General features: G+C 46.6%; 1 protein-coding gene across 1 annotated transcript; it reads left to right on the top strand.

Moving 5' to 3' along the window:
• The first annotated feature begins 13566 nt into the window (after nt 1-13566).
• LOC131916047 (olfactory receptor 2T27-like) lies at nt 13567-14514 on the top strand. The gene has a single exon (XM_059269349.1). It carries the CDS (start codon nt 13567-13569, stop codon nt 14512-14514), a length of 948 nt encoding a protein of 315 aa, XP_059125332.1.
• The last annotated feature ends 1233 nt before the right edge of the window (nt 14515-15747 follow it).

The raw sequence follows: 15747 nt of genomic DNA, 5'->3' as shown, positions 1-15747 counted from the left end.
CCCCAGTGGACTGATTCACAGGGCACCTTGACATGTACAGAAGGCTAAAGTCTTGAAGACCACACCAAGTCCAGGGCTGAACAACCAAAGCCAATGGTCAAGGACCTCAGAAAGTCTGCAAGGCACCCTGTTTGGGACCAGGACCTGAGACATCCCGAGCACTAGATGCTGTGTTAGTGACTTTTCTCTCGCTGTGACCAAGTACCTGACAAGACACAACTTAAAAAGGGTTTGCTTACAGTCTAAGGGCGCGGTCTATTATGGTTGGGGAAGTATGGTGCCGAGGGAGGCTGCTTGCTCACATCTGGGTTGGTGGGAAAGAGAGAAAGGAGAATTCAGTGCTTACACAGCTTTCTCTCTTTTCATTTTTTTTTTTTGTTGTTGTTGTTGCTCAGTCCATGGGATGATGCCCAATGTGGGAGGTCCTCTTCTAATCCTCTCTGAAAATTCCCAGACACACAAAGGTGTCCATCAATAATGTCCCTTACAATTCTTAACCCAATCAAGCTGATGATGAAGGTTAACCATCATAGACCCCATATTTGAAAAATTGCCGGCCAGTGGGGGAGGGGACTGGCTGCCAGGGTTAACCATCTGAGTTTGATCCCGGGACCCACATGGTAGAAGGAGAGAACTGACTCCCACGAAGTGTTCCCTGACCTCCATATATGACACACACACACACACATACACACACACACACACACACACACACACACTAAATAAATAAATAAATAAATAAATAAATAAATAAATAATAAATGTTTTAAAGACCCATTGAAGAGCACAACAGTTAAAGAGAAATAAATGGGTTTTTTTTCTCTTAGGATGTATTATAACACAATCTAGTGAATTCAGCAAATGGTTATTACAGATTTGCTGTTCACTAAGAGTAAATTTTAAATATTCTCATCACTGAATGTGGTATTTGGATTGACAAATATGCTAATTATCTTGATTAAATCATTCTATATTGTTACGTTCCAAAATGATGGCATAATTTTTAACCACATACACAGAGAAACTGTATTTTATCAATTTTTTTAACTAAGATTTTTAAATAAAAGATTTTATACATGCCAAATGCATTAGTTCTTTTAAGTTGTCAAGGAGTACCAATAGAAAGAAAAGAGATATGAGTGTCACTGAGGAGGTGATGGCCAGAAATGAAACCATCCCAAGCTACAGATGAGGCTGGATGAGGGGTGAGGGGTGAAGGCTGAGGTGGGGAGGCTAAGGTGAGAAGCTGGGGTGGGAAGGCTGAGGTGTGAGTGCTGAGGTGGGAAGGCTGAGGTGTGAGTGCTGAGGTGGGAAGGCTGAGGTGTGAGTGCTGAGGTGAGAAGATGAGGTGGGAAGGCTGGGGTGTGAGTGCTGAGGTGGGAAGGCTGAGGTGGGAAGGCTGGGGTGTGAGTGTTGAGGTGGGAAGATGAGGTGGGAAGGCTGGGGTGTGAGTGCTGAGGTGGGAAGATGAGGTGGGAAGGCTGGGATGTGAGTGCTGAGGTGTGAAGCTGGGGTGGGAAGGCTGAGGTGTGAGTGCTAAGGTGTGAGGCTGAGGTAGCAAGGCAGAATGGAATGCTGAGGTAGGAAGACTGAGGTGTGAGGGTGGAGGTAGAAAAGCTGAGGTGTGAGGTATGAGGCTGAGGTGGGAGGCTGTGGTGGGAAATCTGAGATGTGAGGTCCAGGGTAGGAAGGCTGAAATGGGAGGCCTGAGATGTGAGGCTGAGATGTGAGGCTGAGGTGGGAAGGCTTGCTGTTTGTGAAAGATCACTTGATTATCTATCCACATGGAAGAGTCAACAACACATTGGAAGTTGTCTGATTGTGAAAAGTCCTCAGGAGGCCTGGGAATTTTACCTGGGTGTCCCCCAGGCTCCGGATGGTTGTGGGTCCCTAAGAGCTCCTCAACAGAGTGTTTAGGAACCAATTCTGGTGATCTAGAATGTGCCACTGCTTGTCAGAGCTGCTCACCAAGCACCACTCTGCATCACAATCAGGAGGTGTCAGGAGAGTGATGAGGTCCTCTGGAGGAGCCTCCTGAACTACCATGGTGGCTCTTCACCCTGCTGGGATTTGCACCCCCCACACACACACACCTTAATTCAAATCTAGAGAATGACTTCATGCCAATAAACAAAAATAATTATCTCCAGTGTTGCCAGTCAACACAAGGGAGTGCCCAAGCTAGCTACAATTTCTCAGTCCCTTAGGGATACCACAAAGCAAACACACTTGCTGGCAAATTACAGCCATAGTTAAGTCTGACTAAGCACCCTGACACTCTGAATCCACTAACAACTGACTGAGTGAAAACAGTCAGTTTAATATTACTCCGTGTATTATTATACATATATTATGGTAATTACATTGAGGGGAACAGTAAAAATACTAATCGTTGACCATCTCAGAGTTCAAATTTTCCCCATTTTCCATATGTAGAAAACACAGTTTCCACCACTGTAACTATAGTGAGGTTTTAACATTATACATTACACTTTTATCATTTTCGTGATCCTTCCATTTCACTACACATTTTAAACTGGTCATTTTTAAAGGTTAGTAGCACTCCCTGGGGTAAACCGAGAACATGCACACACCTACTTCTCTATAGCTTGGCAGTGGGGGCTTTTTCACTCTCGTACTATAGTCCAAGCTACATAGAAGCTGTGAGCATGTGACTTGGTTCCCCTCATTCATAACGGTTTCAGCATAAGTTCACAGAAATGAAGCTATAGGCTCAACGTGTTTTCTAAATGTTTCGCTAATCTTTATTGCTACAAAATTTGAATGTGCACATAAAACTTGAGTATGTAGAATTTGGGATTTCAGATTCCGTGAAAACCAAACACTTGAGGTAACTCTTCTGTAAACATATTTGAATGATCGGGACTCGGCACAGTCAGCTCTCTATAATCTACTAAAGGGGTGGGTTTGATGGGGTCTGATGGATCTGTCCAGAGCAGCACTAAACTAGGTAGCTAAAGTCAGGGGCACAGCAGCTGCTCAGGGGAACTCCAAACCCCCTCAGTGATGAGAGTAAAATACTTTCATGGATGAAAGATAAACATCATATGTTTTCTGTCATGTGTGGTTCCTAGATTTCGTACAGATATATACAATCATGTACATATATATGACGCAAAGGAAGAAATGAAACTGTCTAGGGGAGTAGTGTACTGGGAAGGGAAAGGGAGGGGAAGAGAAGGAATGCATTAGATGTACAATGTGTGTTGTGTGAAAGTGTTCTTACACAACACAGTACTGTGTACAATGAGTGCACACGATACTGTTTTTTAAAAACACCTTTGCCTATCGCAGATACCAGGAAAAGGACTTTTCTTCCTTCATCCCTCCCTCTCTCTCTCTCTCTCTCTCTCTCTCTCTCTCTCTCTCTCTCTCTCTCTCTCTCTCTCTCTTCAAGATATGGTTTCTCTGTGAAGCCCTGGCTGTCCTGGAACTCTCTACATAGAAGAGGCTGGACTTAAACTCAGAGATCTGTCCGCCTCTGCCTCCTGAGTGCTGGAATTAAAAATGTGCGCCACCCAATATTAAAATGAATAAATAAATAAATATGCTCACTGATGGGATAATGCATTCACAAAGCCCTAGAATTTGACGTTTTAAAGCCAATTCCTAAAGCAAGCTATGGAGCATGATGGTCCTTGGTTTAAAACCTGGCTCAGCCCCTTGTCCCCGAGAAAGTCATGGGATTGTCCCTGCCGCCTTGAAGCCCACAGATGTGATGGTACACATATTTCATGGTACTGACATGAGGATGAAAAGCCACGACTAACATGACAAGTGTATGATGAGTGGCAGCTACTTACGTTGTTATGCTTAATGATAATAGTCGATACGTCTAGAGGTTTAAACACTAATTTTGTGTGAGTATGTAAACATGTATATGCATGCATGTATATATATATGTGTGTGTGTGTGTGTGTGTGTGTGTGTGTGTGTGTGTCCTTATGTATGCTTGCATGCACATGTTTGCATATGCCTGTGAAGGCTAAAAATCATCTTCAGATATCATCCATCATATTCTGTCCACCTTGTTTTTTGAGACAGTCTCTCATTGGTCTAAAACCCACACTAGGGTGGCTAGTCAGGGAGCCCCAGGGAGATCCCTGTCCCCACCACTCCAATACAAGGATTAAGCACATATCAACAAGCTCAGCTTTTTAATGTGAGTTCCAGGGACCAAGCTCAGTTCTCATGCTTACAAGATAAGCATTTTACCAGGGGAAACACCTCCCCAGCTCTAAAATATTATATTGACAAAAATATTTCAATATGTAGGGAAAATGTCACAATGATGACATTTCCTGTAACAATAGTTGCTTACCTGTGGAAAACCATTGCAGTGAGGTTAGTGAAGGATAGTAGACACAGGTCTAGAGACCAGGTGATACCAAAGTGGGATGGGTCCAGTTTTAAGCAGTGGTACAAATAACTAGGGCCCTCCAGCTCTCCTCATCTACACAGCCACATTATGCAATGATTGAAAAGAAAGACAATAGGAACTTAATAAGAGGCTAGAAGTGATCCCGTCTCTATCAATCAGAAAAGTGTTTGAACCCAGAGGACCACACATGCATAAAACACAAAGAAGTTAAAGTGTAATGAGGAGGGGAGCTGGTCAAAGGCGGTAGAAGACAGACTTGCAAAGACAACATTTAAAATGTGTGAGTGTCAATGACAGGAGACAGGAGTTGACTGCTCCTGCCCTGTTCTATGAAGGACCCAGCCGAGGACACACAGTAGGTAAAAGCAAGCCAAGTAGGGCTCCCAGCCATTGTTCCTACCACCTCAGTGAACCTGGAGAGTGTCGCAGAGCACTCTGCCATGGTAGCTTTGACTCTGCATGTACAGAGAACTGGGTCACAGGACCTTATGGCAAACTCCATCTGATGTGTATAGACTAGAATAGCTTTAGGGCATTGATTCTCAACTTTGGGAGATCAAATGACCCTTTCACAGTGGTTCCTAAGACTATTGGAAAGCACAAATATTTACATTATGATTCCTAACTGTGGCAAAATTACAGTTATGAAGCAGCAATGAAATAATTTTACGGTTGGTGGTCACCACCACATGAGAAACTGTTGGACAGTCGCAGCATTAGGAAGGTTAGGAACCACTGCTTTAGGGTAATCATGCTTCCCTACCACAGCCCAACCTTGCAAGCACTTCTTAGGTATTACTGAGCAAACAAAGTGTGAGATCACATTGGTAGAGTCCTTGTCTAGAATGCACGAGGCCCTGGTTTCAACTCTGAACACCACATAAAATTGGCATTAGTGTGAATGCCTGTAATCCTAGTACTTGGAAGGTAGAGGCAGGAAGACCTGGATTCTAAGGTCATCTTTGGCAATATAAAAATTTTCAAGACCAGCCCGGACTATATGAGGTTCAGAGATGGGAGGAGAGATAGCGAGAAAGAACAACTTCAATCACACTGTGGGCATCCATGCACTTGTGATGACCTAAACCCCAGGGATAAACATGGGGCTAGTGTGGTACACACTGGCCATGTGGAAGACCAGGAAGGGTCTGTGGTGACCTGCGACCACATCCCAGATCTGCTGTTGGTTGACCGGGGCGCTGAACTAGTTAACTGTCTGTTTTCATGTTTAAAAACAATGATTTATCTCCCCCTCTGTCATGTTATTGTAAAAGTGAGATAAGGCAGTACATGTCTAACACAAAATAGGAGGTAAAAAAAATTACTCCATTCTAATTTCCTTCAAGTTAAGAAATAAAAACACATTTTTAACAGTAAGACTTTAAAAAAAATTATAACTGAAGCTGGGCATGGTGTCACATGCCTTTAATCCCAGCACTCAGAGGCAGAAGCAGGTGGACTCTGTGAGTTCAAGGCCAGCCTGGTCTGCAAAGCAAGTTCCAGGGTATCCAGGGTTACACAAAGAAACCCTGTCTCAAAAAAATAAAATACATGCATATATATTATAACTGAAACCAACTTTAGTTGATACAAGAAAAGGATGAGAGAGGGAGGAAGGGGGAAGGAGGGGGAGGGAGGGGGAGGGACAAGGGGGGACTTGTATGTCTCTAATTGCTCACTGGTGAGCAGTTTCCCCCAGACACCAAGGAGATGCTCTGTTGATCTGTTCACATGCACCCAGGATTGCCCAAGCACTTTATGAATATATATGTGATTTAGAACAATAGCCTGAGGGCCCTGGTGCCCCTGAAGGTCCTTCACTAGAGCTGAGCGTGTGTGTGTGTGTGTGTGTGTGTGTGTGTGTGTGTGTGTGTGTGTGTGTGTGTTGCACTTCTCTAGAAACAAAGAGCTTTTGGCAGAGTTTGACATGAGCTCTTATTTCCAACTCTTCAAGATCTAGCTTGTGTTTCCCTTGGAGAACCACCCGGTTTCCTGCTCAGAAAACACCAAGGAACACTTGGGATCCAATAGGGAGACGATCTCTGGCATTTCAGATTCGGTGAACTCCTCCAGCCCGACGACAGACCTCGGATCTGTGCACAGGTGAGAAACGCCTCACCTTCATCACTGACTGGGGGGGGGGGAGATAAAGAGCCCAGCTCTTCCATCATCTGCTACTTAAAGACAAACATCCCTCTCTGCTGGAGTGTCCCGTGTCCGGGAAGCCCAACTGTCTCCATTCGTTAGCCCTGAGCTGCTCTCTGTTCCGGTACTGAGCGGGGCACACACAAGCTGAGAACTATGACCCTGGGCTCATCATCCTGTATGTATCTCCTCGCATATGTTACATTTCTTTAGAAATTTCCACTTAGGTTTAGCTCGATCAGTGCCTATAAATTATATGTCATGGGATTAAGCTAAGTCTTTAATTGGTGTTTCTTAAATAATTCTCAGATAGACTATCATTCACTGATATTTGGAGAAGTGAGGTTTTGGAGAGCAAATGTCAGAACAAGACCTGGCTTTTGGTCAGAATGCACTAGAATCCACCACTCTGCCATCTCAGAGTCCCAGCTTTCTATAGCTGTGGAAGACTGCATCTTTCACAGAGGCAGAAAGGAAAGATAGTACAATCATCTGCATCCAGAGAGCATGGACCTGAGAAATCCCAGTGTCACAGTGAAAACTGTGGAGCACAGAGGAAGCCACCTCTCCTCCTAGAGAACTGCTCCAGCCAGTGACAAAATGACTCAGAAATTAATGACTCCCACCGTGGCCTTGACAGTCTGCAGAACAGTGAAGCCAGAATGAACTGAGGACATTCTGTCTGTAGGCCGGGCCCTGGAGCATCGGGGACCCCATAGCTACTATTGCTTTAGGTACAGGCTGACCATGTACTCAGACGAGCCTGGCAAACCCCTGTGCTCTGCAGGGAGACACACTCTGCCTGTTTACTCATCTGCCCAGTTGGCTGTTTGTGCCAAGCTCTTCACTTACTGACCATGATTGTATCCCCAGGAGCCTGGGCTGAGGCTGTTTGGATGCTATGATGGCGGGAATTGACATCACTAAGAGAGTTTTTCCTGGGCTCCAGAGATAGCTCAGTCAGTAAAATGTTTGTCTCGCAAGGTTGAGACCCTAAGTTTGATCCCCAGAACCCACATAAAAAGTGGGGTGTGGCAATGTGCTTTTATCCCAATACTGGGGAAGAAGAGATAGGGCCCCTGATAGTAGCCAGCCCAGCCTACTCAATGAGCTCCAGGGCAGTGAGAGACCCTGCCTCAAAAAAAAAATCAAAAACAAAAACAAAAACAAAAGTTAGATGGTGTCTGAGGAGCAACACCCAAGGTCGTCCTCTGACCTCCACACTCCTGACCACACACATGCACATGTGCTCACACAAACATGCACACACAGCTCTCCCAGCTCATTCTTCATCTTTCCTCCTCTGATAATTTGTAGTGATCACACCCATCCACACTACCCCTCAACACGCTAATTCAGCTCCCACCCAGGAAAGGGGATAGAAACACCCTCACATAAGTTTAGGACAGTTCAAGCTCCCCACAGACAAGGGCAGAGCAGGAGTGGACTTTCTCAGCCTCAGAGCTGTGGGTGTGTGGGGCTGGCTAACTATCTGTGCTATAATTGTTTGTGCTAAGACCCCGTTCTGTGCATGGAGACGGTTGGACATCATACCTGGCTTCTCCCCACTTATCAGCAGTACCTCACCTCTTCATCATGACCATCAAACAGGTCTTCAGACATGGGCTAGGGCCCCCCGAGGGGCAATCCAGCCCTGGTTGTGAACATCTGGCTAGAGCCATGGTTCTTACAAGCCTCTGAACAGTGCTTATTTGGAAGGATGTTGACATAGACTTCTGAGATCCACCCAGTTTCTTACTTGTCGATTCCTGTTGGAGGCTAAGGATTTTTACAGTAAACACATGATGAAAGGTGCTTATCTGGATTCTGTGCCCTGGTCTACCCCTGTGGCTGCTGGCAGTGGGTGAACCCATCACTCCTGTCCAGGGAATCCCTGACTCAGTAGATTTGTTTGTGCTCAGAATTTTTTTAAACCTTCCAAAGACCAAGCTATGCCCCAGACCAGTTAAACGGCTGGTTTTAGAATGAAGCACAGGCCTCAGGACTTGTGGAGCTGTGGAGATCTTTTCAACATGAAGACTGACAGACTTCTATGCGAAGTCCCACTTCATCTCTGACTTACAGACTTGGGACGAGGCAGTTGACAGCACCTCAGTACGCTTGTCATGTAAGTCCAGCTTGCACAGGAAAATGACAAGCCCTGTTCAGGACTGCATAATTGACGTCCTGAGAGTGGGAAATCAGGACAGCTTCTCAGTGGTGGCATTCTTGAGTGTGCGGGTGTGCTGGCAACTGCCACCAGCTTACTGTCCTTGCATTAAAGGTCGGTAGAATATACTGTGCAGAGAAGGGGATCTGAGGGATATGGGAACTCTTAATGAGTACCCTGTGTGAAGAGGACAAACTTCACACTCAGCTTTCATGGCTCCCCCAGCAGACTTCCCAAGGGAGCTGCTTTGGTCTCTGAACCTCAGCCTGCAGCTCTGAGAGAACATGGAAGAAGAGGAGAAGTTGATGAGAGAGGAAGGCTCCTGATGGACAGTGCAGACTGGGACAGTGTGAGGTGAGTTGGGGAGGGGAAGACAATTCTCTTCTCTCTCGAGGTCTCAGCATCAGTATCTCTGATAGTCAGCAGGGATTTTGAACATCAAATACCTGACATTATAAAAGTTAGGGCTATACCTTATGAGTATGGGGGGTGAATGTCAATCCAACCATGAGATGAAATAAGACGTAAAGATATAAAATCAGCCCCAGAAAAAAAAATAGGAGTCAAACCAACCTTGGGCTAATATAGCCTATAATAGTAAACATATGGGTCACACCTATAAATCCCTTTATTCTTTCTAGTCACTCTTCAGTGCCTGTTGTCTGCTAATTCTGATCTCCACATGCTAGAAGAGATAAGAACAGAAAGCCTCATCTCTTCTGGAACAGTGTGAAGGAAAAAGAATTTCTTTGAGTAATTGTTCTGAGACACACACACACACACACACACACACACACACACACACACACTCTTACAGATAAGCATGTACACACAGGCAGGCACCTATCACATACATTGAAGGGCACATGTGTACATCGACTATAAGAACCCACTGAAGGAAGAAAACCCATGTTGGAACAAAGAAGGAAGCATTGCTGAGTCAGGCGGGAGTGCCCGGCTCCCAAAGGGGATGTTGACTTCACATGATCATGGCATGGAGTGAAATAGAGGTGGTGGAGCCTCTGTGAGCAAACGTGCTTCCAATCTACTCCACACATCTTCCATGCACCTCCAGCACTGACCTTGAAACAGCACAGTCCAAATTCTATGGAATAATATAAGAGAAAGAAATGCATAGTCCTTCATCTCAGATAGCCTGAAGTCTGTGTGGGGCTATCCCCATCATACTACACCCTGTTTCAAGAGTCAAAACATGGAGACAGGGAACCTACACATGGGAGGGACTACAAGCACTTTGCAGAGAAGTATGTAGTTAGGACGAAAATGAAGTTGCTTGTGTGAAAGGAGTCCACATTGTATCTGCTCTGGAAAAGGCATCCATCCTCATATCCCTATTCTACACTCACAATAACCCTGGGAAGTGAGTGCTAGGACCCCATGTTACGAAGAAGTATGTGTAAGCTACACAGTGGCGACAACATGGATGCCAGCAGCAGCCAGTGCTCAGGGGGATCGGTCCTCCTGCAGACATTCCCAGGTGTTCACCACTTAATGCTCTCATTCTTTGAGACAGGAACCTGGGACTGAGTAACCTGCCCAAGTCACATAGCTGAGAATCAGTGGACCTTGGTCAGGAGCCCAAGCAACTTGCTAACATCTTAACCACAAGCTTTAAATTGGATAAAACCTGAAAAGGACATTCAGCTAGATCAGAATAAAAATATTACAGTGTGTGAGCTCCTAGGCTTGCTAATTTGCCTCAGTGGAGAGGAGGGGAGGGAAAAGATTTCCTGCAGAGATTCCCCGGGGGTGATTACAGCTGCAGGAGGCATTCCGTGCTGTCTTGAGAGTCTTTGGTGGTCATGATGTAGCAGGATTGCCACTGGCATCTAGAGGGTACAGTAAGCTATGGCGCTAAGTGTTCTACAATACACAGGGCATCACTGACTGCAAAGGATTACCCAGCCGTGAATGCCCATGGGGCTGAGAAAGCCTGCTGCAGAACAGCTGTGAAGATTCCAGCTGTAGCTGAAAGGTCAAGTTTGTGGGCCATGTTTCATATTGCTCACCAATAAGATGAAGATAGTAGACCAGGTTCCTTGCAGATATAAAAGCTGAGATGTTTGAGGCATAAAGCAAGTTGTGCTTACAAAAATCGTAAAACTTCTCGATCCCTTTAGGGGAAAGTCTTAAATGCACCTGAAACTTCATTTTTATTTTAGTACCAGGTCAGTGGATCAGGGGACCATTGACAAGACAGTTTGATACAGTTCCCAAGAGGAGGGAATGTGTTTTGCCACACAAGGCCACACCGGAAAGCACTATATGGTTGATCAGGAGTCAGAGGGATAGAACAGAAAGTATAGACAAACTCTTCCTGGTTTGTTGTTATTTTTGGTTTGAGGAAAATTCTTGTGTATCCCAGGCTGGCCTCAAATTCACTGTGTAGACAAAGATGACCTTGAACTTTTGATTGCCCCTGTCTCTACCCACCCCACCCCCACTGCTGGTATTACAGGTATGTGCCACTGTGTCTGGTTTGTGTAGTGCTGAAGATCAAACCCAGGACTTGTGTGTGCTAGGCAAGCACTCTACCAACTGCACTACAGCCCCGTTGACTCTCCCTCAGTTTTGTCTGATTGTTGTTGGTTTGTTTTCTCTGAAAATGAATGAGCAAGGTAGGTAAGCAGTGGTATAGGCATGGTTCAAATGATTTGGGCTGGCTCTAGTTATAGGCGTCATTTCTAATTGCCCAGTATCTTGTCCAGGGATCATCTAAGATAAGATGATAGGTGTCCCAGTCTGTGACCCCTGATACTAGAAAACTATGGGCTGTAGACTCTAGAATGGAAGGTTTGCATATAAAAGGCATGCTGGCAGGCATATTGTTAGGAATTGGCCCTGAGAGGCATCATTCATTTTGACTTAGTGCTGTCTGCAATGGTTGGTTCTAACAGTGCTCTTCTGTGCTCTACTCCTGAGACAGCCTTTAGAGCAGCCGCGGGGATCCTGGGGTAGTCGAGCTCAGAACTTGTTGGAATCAGATCCGAGATCTTTGTGTCTAGCAGGGCTAGCCTAAGAACGGTGCAGCTGAAGCTGTAAACAGGGCTCCTTTGCAGAGCTCTAAGAGCCAAGAAAAGCACCATGGAGAGCTGCTTCCTGCTTCCTGCTTCCTGCTCCTGCTCCTGGCTGTCTTACTGTGGGACAGTCCTGGCTTCACCATCAGTAGTACAATCGGGCTGGGGTCTAGTTAGTGGCTCTCAACCCAGATCACCCATCACAGCAGTCTGTGACCAGGATGGTGCTATATCTCAGTGGGTAGAGTACTTGCTTAGTATGCAAGAAGCCTGGGTTCCATCCCTTGCATCTCATGAAAGCAAACATCAGGGTACATGCCTAGAATTTCACCCGGGATGTGAAGACAGGAGAATCAGCAAGGTTCAAAGTCATCCCTGGCTATATAGTGAGTTTGAGGCCAGTCTGGTTGCATGACAGCTTGTCTCGAAACGATTGATTAATTAATTAATTAATTAAACCAGCAAGCCGTCAGTCTTGGAGACTAGATTCAGGGATGAGATACAGTCACTCAGCTTGCTCAGCCCTGGTAGTGATTCTCACAGGAGTGTTGAACTTAGGCTCTGCCATGTCCCAGAGACCCACCCGCCAACAGCAGTGGTCTCCTGCACCCACAGCTCCTTCAGGGGACTCTGGGTGGTTCTTTATTTTCCGTCAGTCATCCCACTCAAGTCATTTGCTGCCAGACCCCGGCAGCTAGTCAAGGCATTCCCTGGGATACAGGATGCTGGGAACAGTGTTCCAGCCTGCCATGGTCAACAGAGGAATTTGCCTGAAGGGGAACGGGCCTATAACCTCATTCTAGCATCAGAAATTAACCTGATCGTATCCCTTCTCTGGCCCCCACAAACTGCTTTTGGGTGACTTGTTTCCCATCATAGCTTCCCTGAGCTGTTCCTTGAGACTGGAGCTCACCTGAATGAATGCAGTCTGAGGGCGGAGGACCCGGTGTCTCTGGTGCTCCCCAGAGACCTTACTACAGCTGCTTTCCCTGTTCCTTGCAAGGGAGCCCATGTGTTTATATTTACGGAGCCCAGTGGGCATCAGAATGTTGCAGGGGCTCTGAGTACTGAGACAAGACTCATTTATGAAACTGTTGAAGATCAGAAGACAACAGTATGAAGATGACCACATAGTATCAGAACCCATAGAAAGCAATCACTGCATCAGAGCACAAAAACCCAAATGTGAGTTTCCTGGTGGCCAGGACCACAAGGGAAGTGTGGGGCTGGGCAGTTTTGGCAGATGACAAAATGCCCCTTTTCAGCAATGCCCACAGCTCTTGCTTGTAAGAAAAATGAGTCACACAAACCCTCATATCAACAAGAGTGTCGAACCATATGATTCACATGTGTGGACCTAGCCCTCGGGTCAGCTGTAAGTCTGTAAAATAGTTTCCTGTGTGCATGTTTGCTTAGAACTGAAAATATCAATAATTATTCGTATCTCATGAATGGAGGGGGGCATATTGTGATGTGCTGGTCTTTTTTCTAAGCATCCCTGTTTTTTCTGTGGGATGGAAAGTTAAACTGATAGTCTGTAGTCTTTCTTCTTTCATAGCACACATTTGGAGTAGTGTGTTTCCCTCTGAACACTGTTTTCACTCCAGGCCATGCTTTCAATAACGGGTTCCCTTTGAAATAATGACCCTACAAATACCGGCAAGAACATTAATGACAAAGTATGTCTGTCGCCCCTCCGGCTCCCTGGGTGGTCCCTTGGGCTCTCTGGCTGTTCTCTTCTCACCTCAACCCTTCTCCCTCTCTCTGGTGAAGAACTGGTTCTCTCTCCCCACAGGGCAGCTCAGCAGGAGATGGGCAGCAAGCACTGGAATTACTCCACCACTGGCTTTGTCCTCACGAGCCTTTTTAACAACAGCCAGCTACACCTGTTTCTGTTCAGCATGGTGGTGTTGGTCTACATCCTTGCCATGGCTGGCAACACGGCCATGGTGCTTCTGATTTGGATGGATCCCCGACTCCACACACCCATGTACTTCCTCCTCAGTCAGCTGTCTTTTCTGGACGTCTTCTTTACGTCAGTCACTGTCCCCAAGATGATAGTGGGCTTTCTCTTTGGTTGGACGAGCATCTCCTTTGGGGGCTGTGGGGCACAGATGTTTTTCTTTATGTTTCTGGGGGCTGCAGAGTGCCTCCTGCTGGCCCTCATGGCTTATGACCGCTATGTGGCCATCTGTAACCCTTTGCGTTACCCGGTGCTCATGAGCCGCCGGGTGTGCCTGCTCATGGTTGTGGCCTCCTGGCTGGGAGGATCCCTCAACGCCTCCATTCAGACCTCTCTGACCCTTCAGTTCCCCTACTGTGGCTCTCGGAAGATCTCCCACTTCTTCTGTGAGGTGCCCTCGCTGCTGATGCTAGCCTGTGCAGACACAGAAGCCTATGAACAGGTACTCTTCGTGACAGGCGTGGTGGTCCTCCTGGTACCCATTACCTTCATCACCACCTCCTATGCCCTCATCCTGGCTGCTGTGCTCCGGATGCGTTCTGTGGAGGGGCGTCAGAAGGCCCTCGCCACATGCTCTTCCCACCTGACAGTCGTCAATCTCTTCTATGGGCCCCTTGTCTATACCTACATGCTACCTGCTTCCTATCACTCCCCGGGCCAAGATGATGTAGTATCCGTCTTTTACACAGTTCTCACACCCATGCTTAACCCTGTCATCTACAGCCTCAGGAACAAGGAAGTAACAGGGGCAATGAAGAAGGCGATGGGAAGGTGTGGAGTCAGTAGGAACGCATGAGACCTGAGAGAGGCCTGGAGGCAAGCACCTCAGCTCATCATCATCATCTGCACTGATTGCTAAGGCATGTATGTCTATTTGAGAAGGGCCTCCATATCTGTAACTTCAGGATCCTATTCTGGGACTCCTCCGTGGTTCAGGAAGTCAACTCCCAAACTCATATGCAGAGGAGTGAAGGGAGAAACCACTCCCCCCCCCCCATGTAGCTACAGTTTTCTTTCTGCAGAGAGTTGTCTACACTGTCTCCCCTCCACCTCAGCAAACCCCAGGCTTATTTGTGGACCACAGCGGTAACCCATCCTCACTGTATTGCTGAGCATCTGAGAGCTTCTCCTCCAACCCCAGTAAAAGTCAAAGACCCACAAATCCCCTCATCCCTGGCTACTTCCTCAACCTTCTCTATTGGCACCCTGTCTTCAAGCATGCTGTCTTGGCTGTACACCGTCAGCACAGGCCCTCAGCAGAGTCCTTCGTGGTCAGAATAGCACCTGACATTTTCAGATAGCTTCTCTGTCTCTTGCTTAGAAACTGCTTAAAGCACCAGAGACACCTGCATCGCTCATCCCATCCACAGCGGCTTTCTGGCCCCATCCCATCATCTTCTCCTCATCCCATTTGTGGATTTAAGGCCCCCCCCCATTAGATTTCGCAGACCCAGAAGTCAGAGGATTTGCTCTTTAATGCCACATTGTCAGTTTCTAGGAGGGAGCCTGGAACAAATGATCAATAATAAATACTGTATCGATACATAACTTCAAAAAAATAACATTTCCTTACCAGGCCTCCGTAGTGCTGGTCCTGTTTCCAGCTTCTTGGAAATTGTTCTTGCCTTGGCAATGACTCCATGTCCCTGAATCTTCTCCTTCTGGCCTAGTCTTTCCTATTAAATGATAAAGGTCTTTAAAGCCTGGGGCTAGACCCTTCTCTTCTCAACACCCCCACCCCCATCTAATGCATGGCTTCCATCATCACCTGGCTCCGAAGATACCCATGCATATTGACAGCCAGCCAGACTCCCCCTTCCCCCCCCCTCAGCACACACCAGCTACCCCAGCACACCCACAGAATATTTCAGAGGCATTTCAAACTCATCCTTCCATGAAGCTCTGTGAAGTCCAGCTATTTAGCTTCATCTGACACCCCATGCTCTCCCAACCTCCTCCCCACTCTCCTCCCCACGGCTTCCTGTTGGTAGAAGTCTATTAGGGAAGCTACTTCTCCACTGTGATTGGT

The sequence above is a fragment of the Peromyscus eremicus genome, chromosome 8a (assembly GCF_949786415.1).
Source record: "Peromyscus eremicus chromosome 8a, PerEre_H2_v1, whole genome shotgun sequence".
Lineage (NCBI taxonomy): Eukaryota > Metazoa > Chordata > Mammalia > Rodentia > Cricetidae > Peromyscus > Peromyscus eremicus.
The sequence above is the reverse complement of the archived record's forward strand: the minus strand, read 5'-3'. Positions and strand labels throughout refer to the sequence as shown.

Excerpts from the sequence above, each read along its gene's own strand:
- LOC131916047 (XM_059269349.1), top strand. The coding sequence starts at position 13,567 with ATGGGCAGCAAGCACTGGAATTACTCCACCACTGGCTTTGTCCTCACG.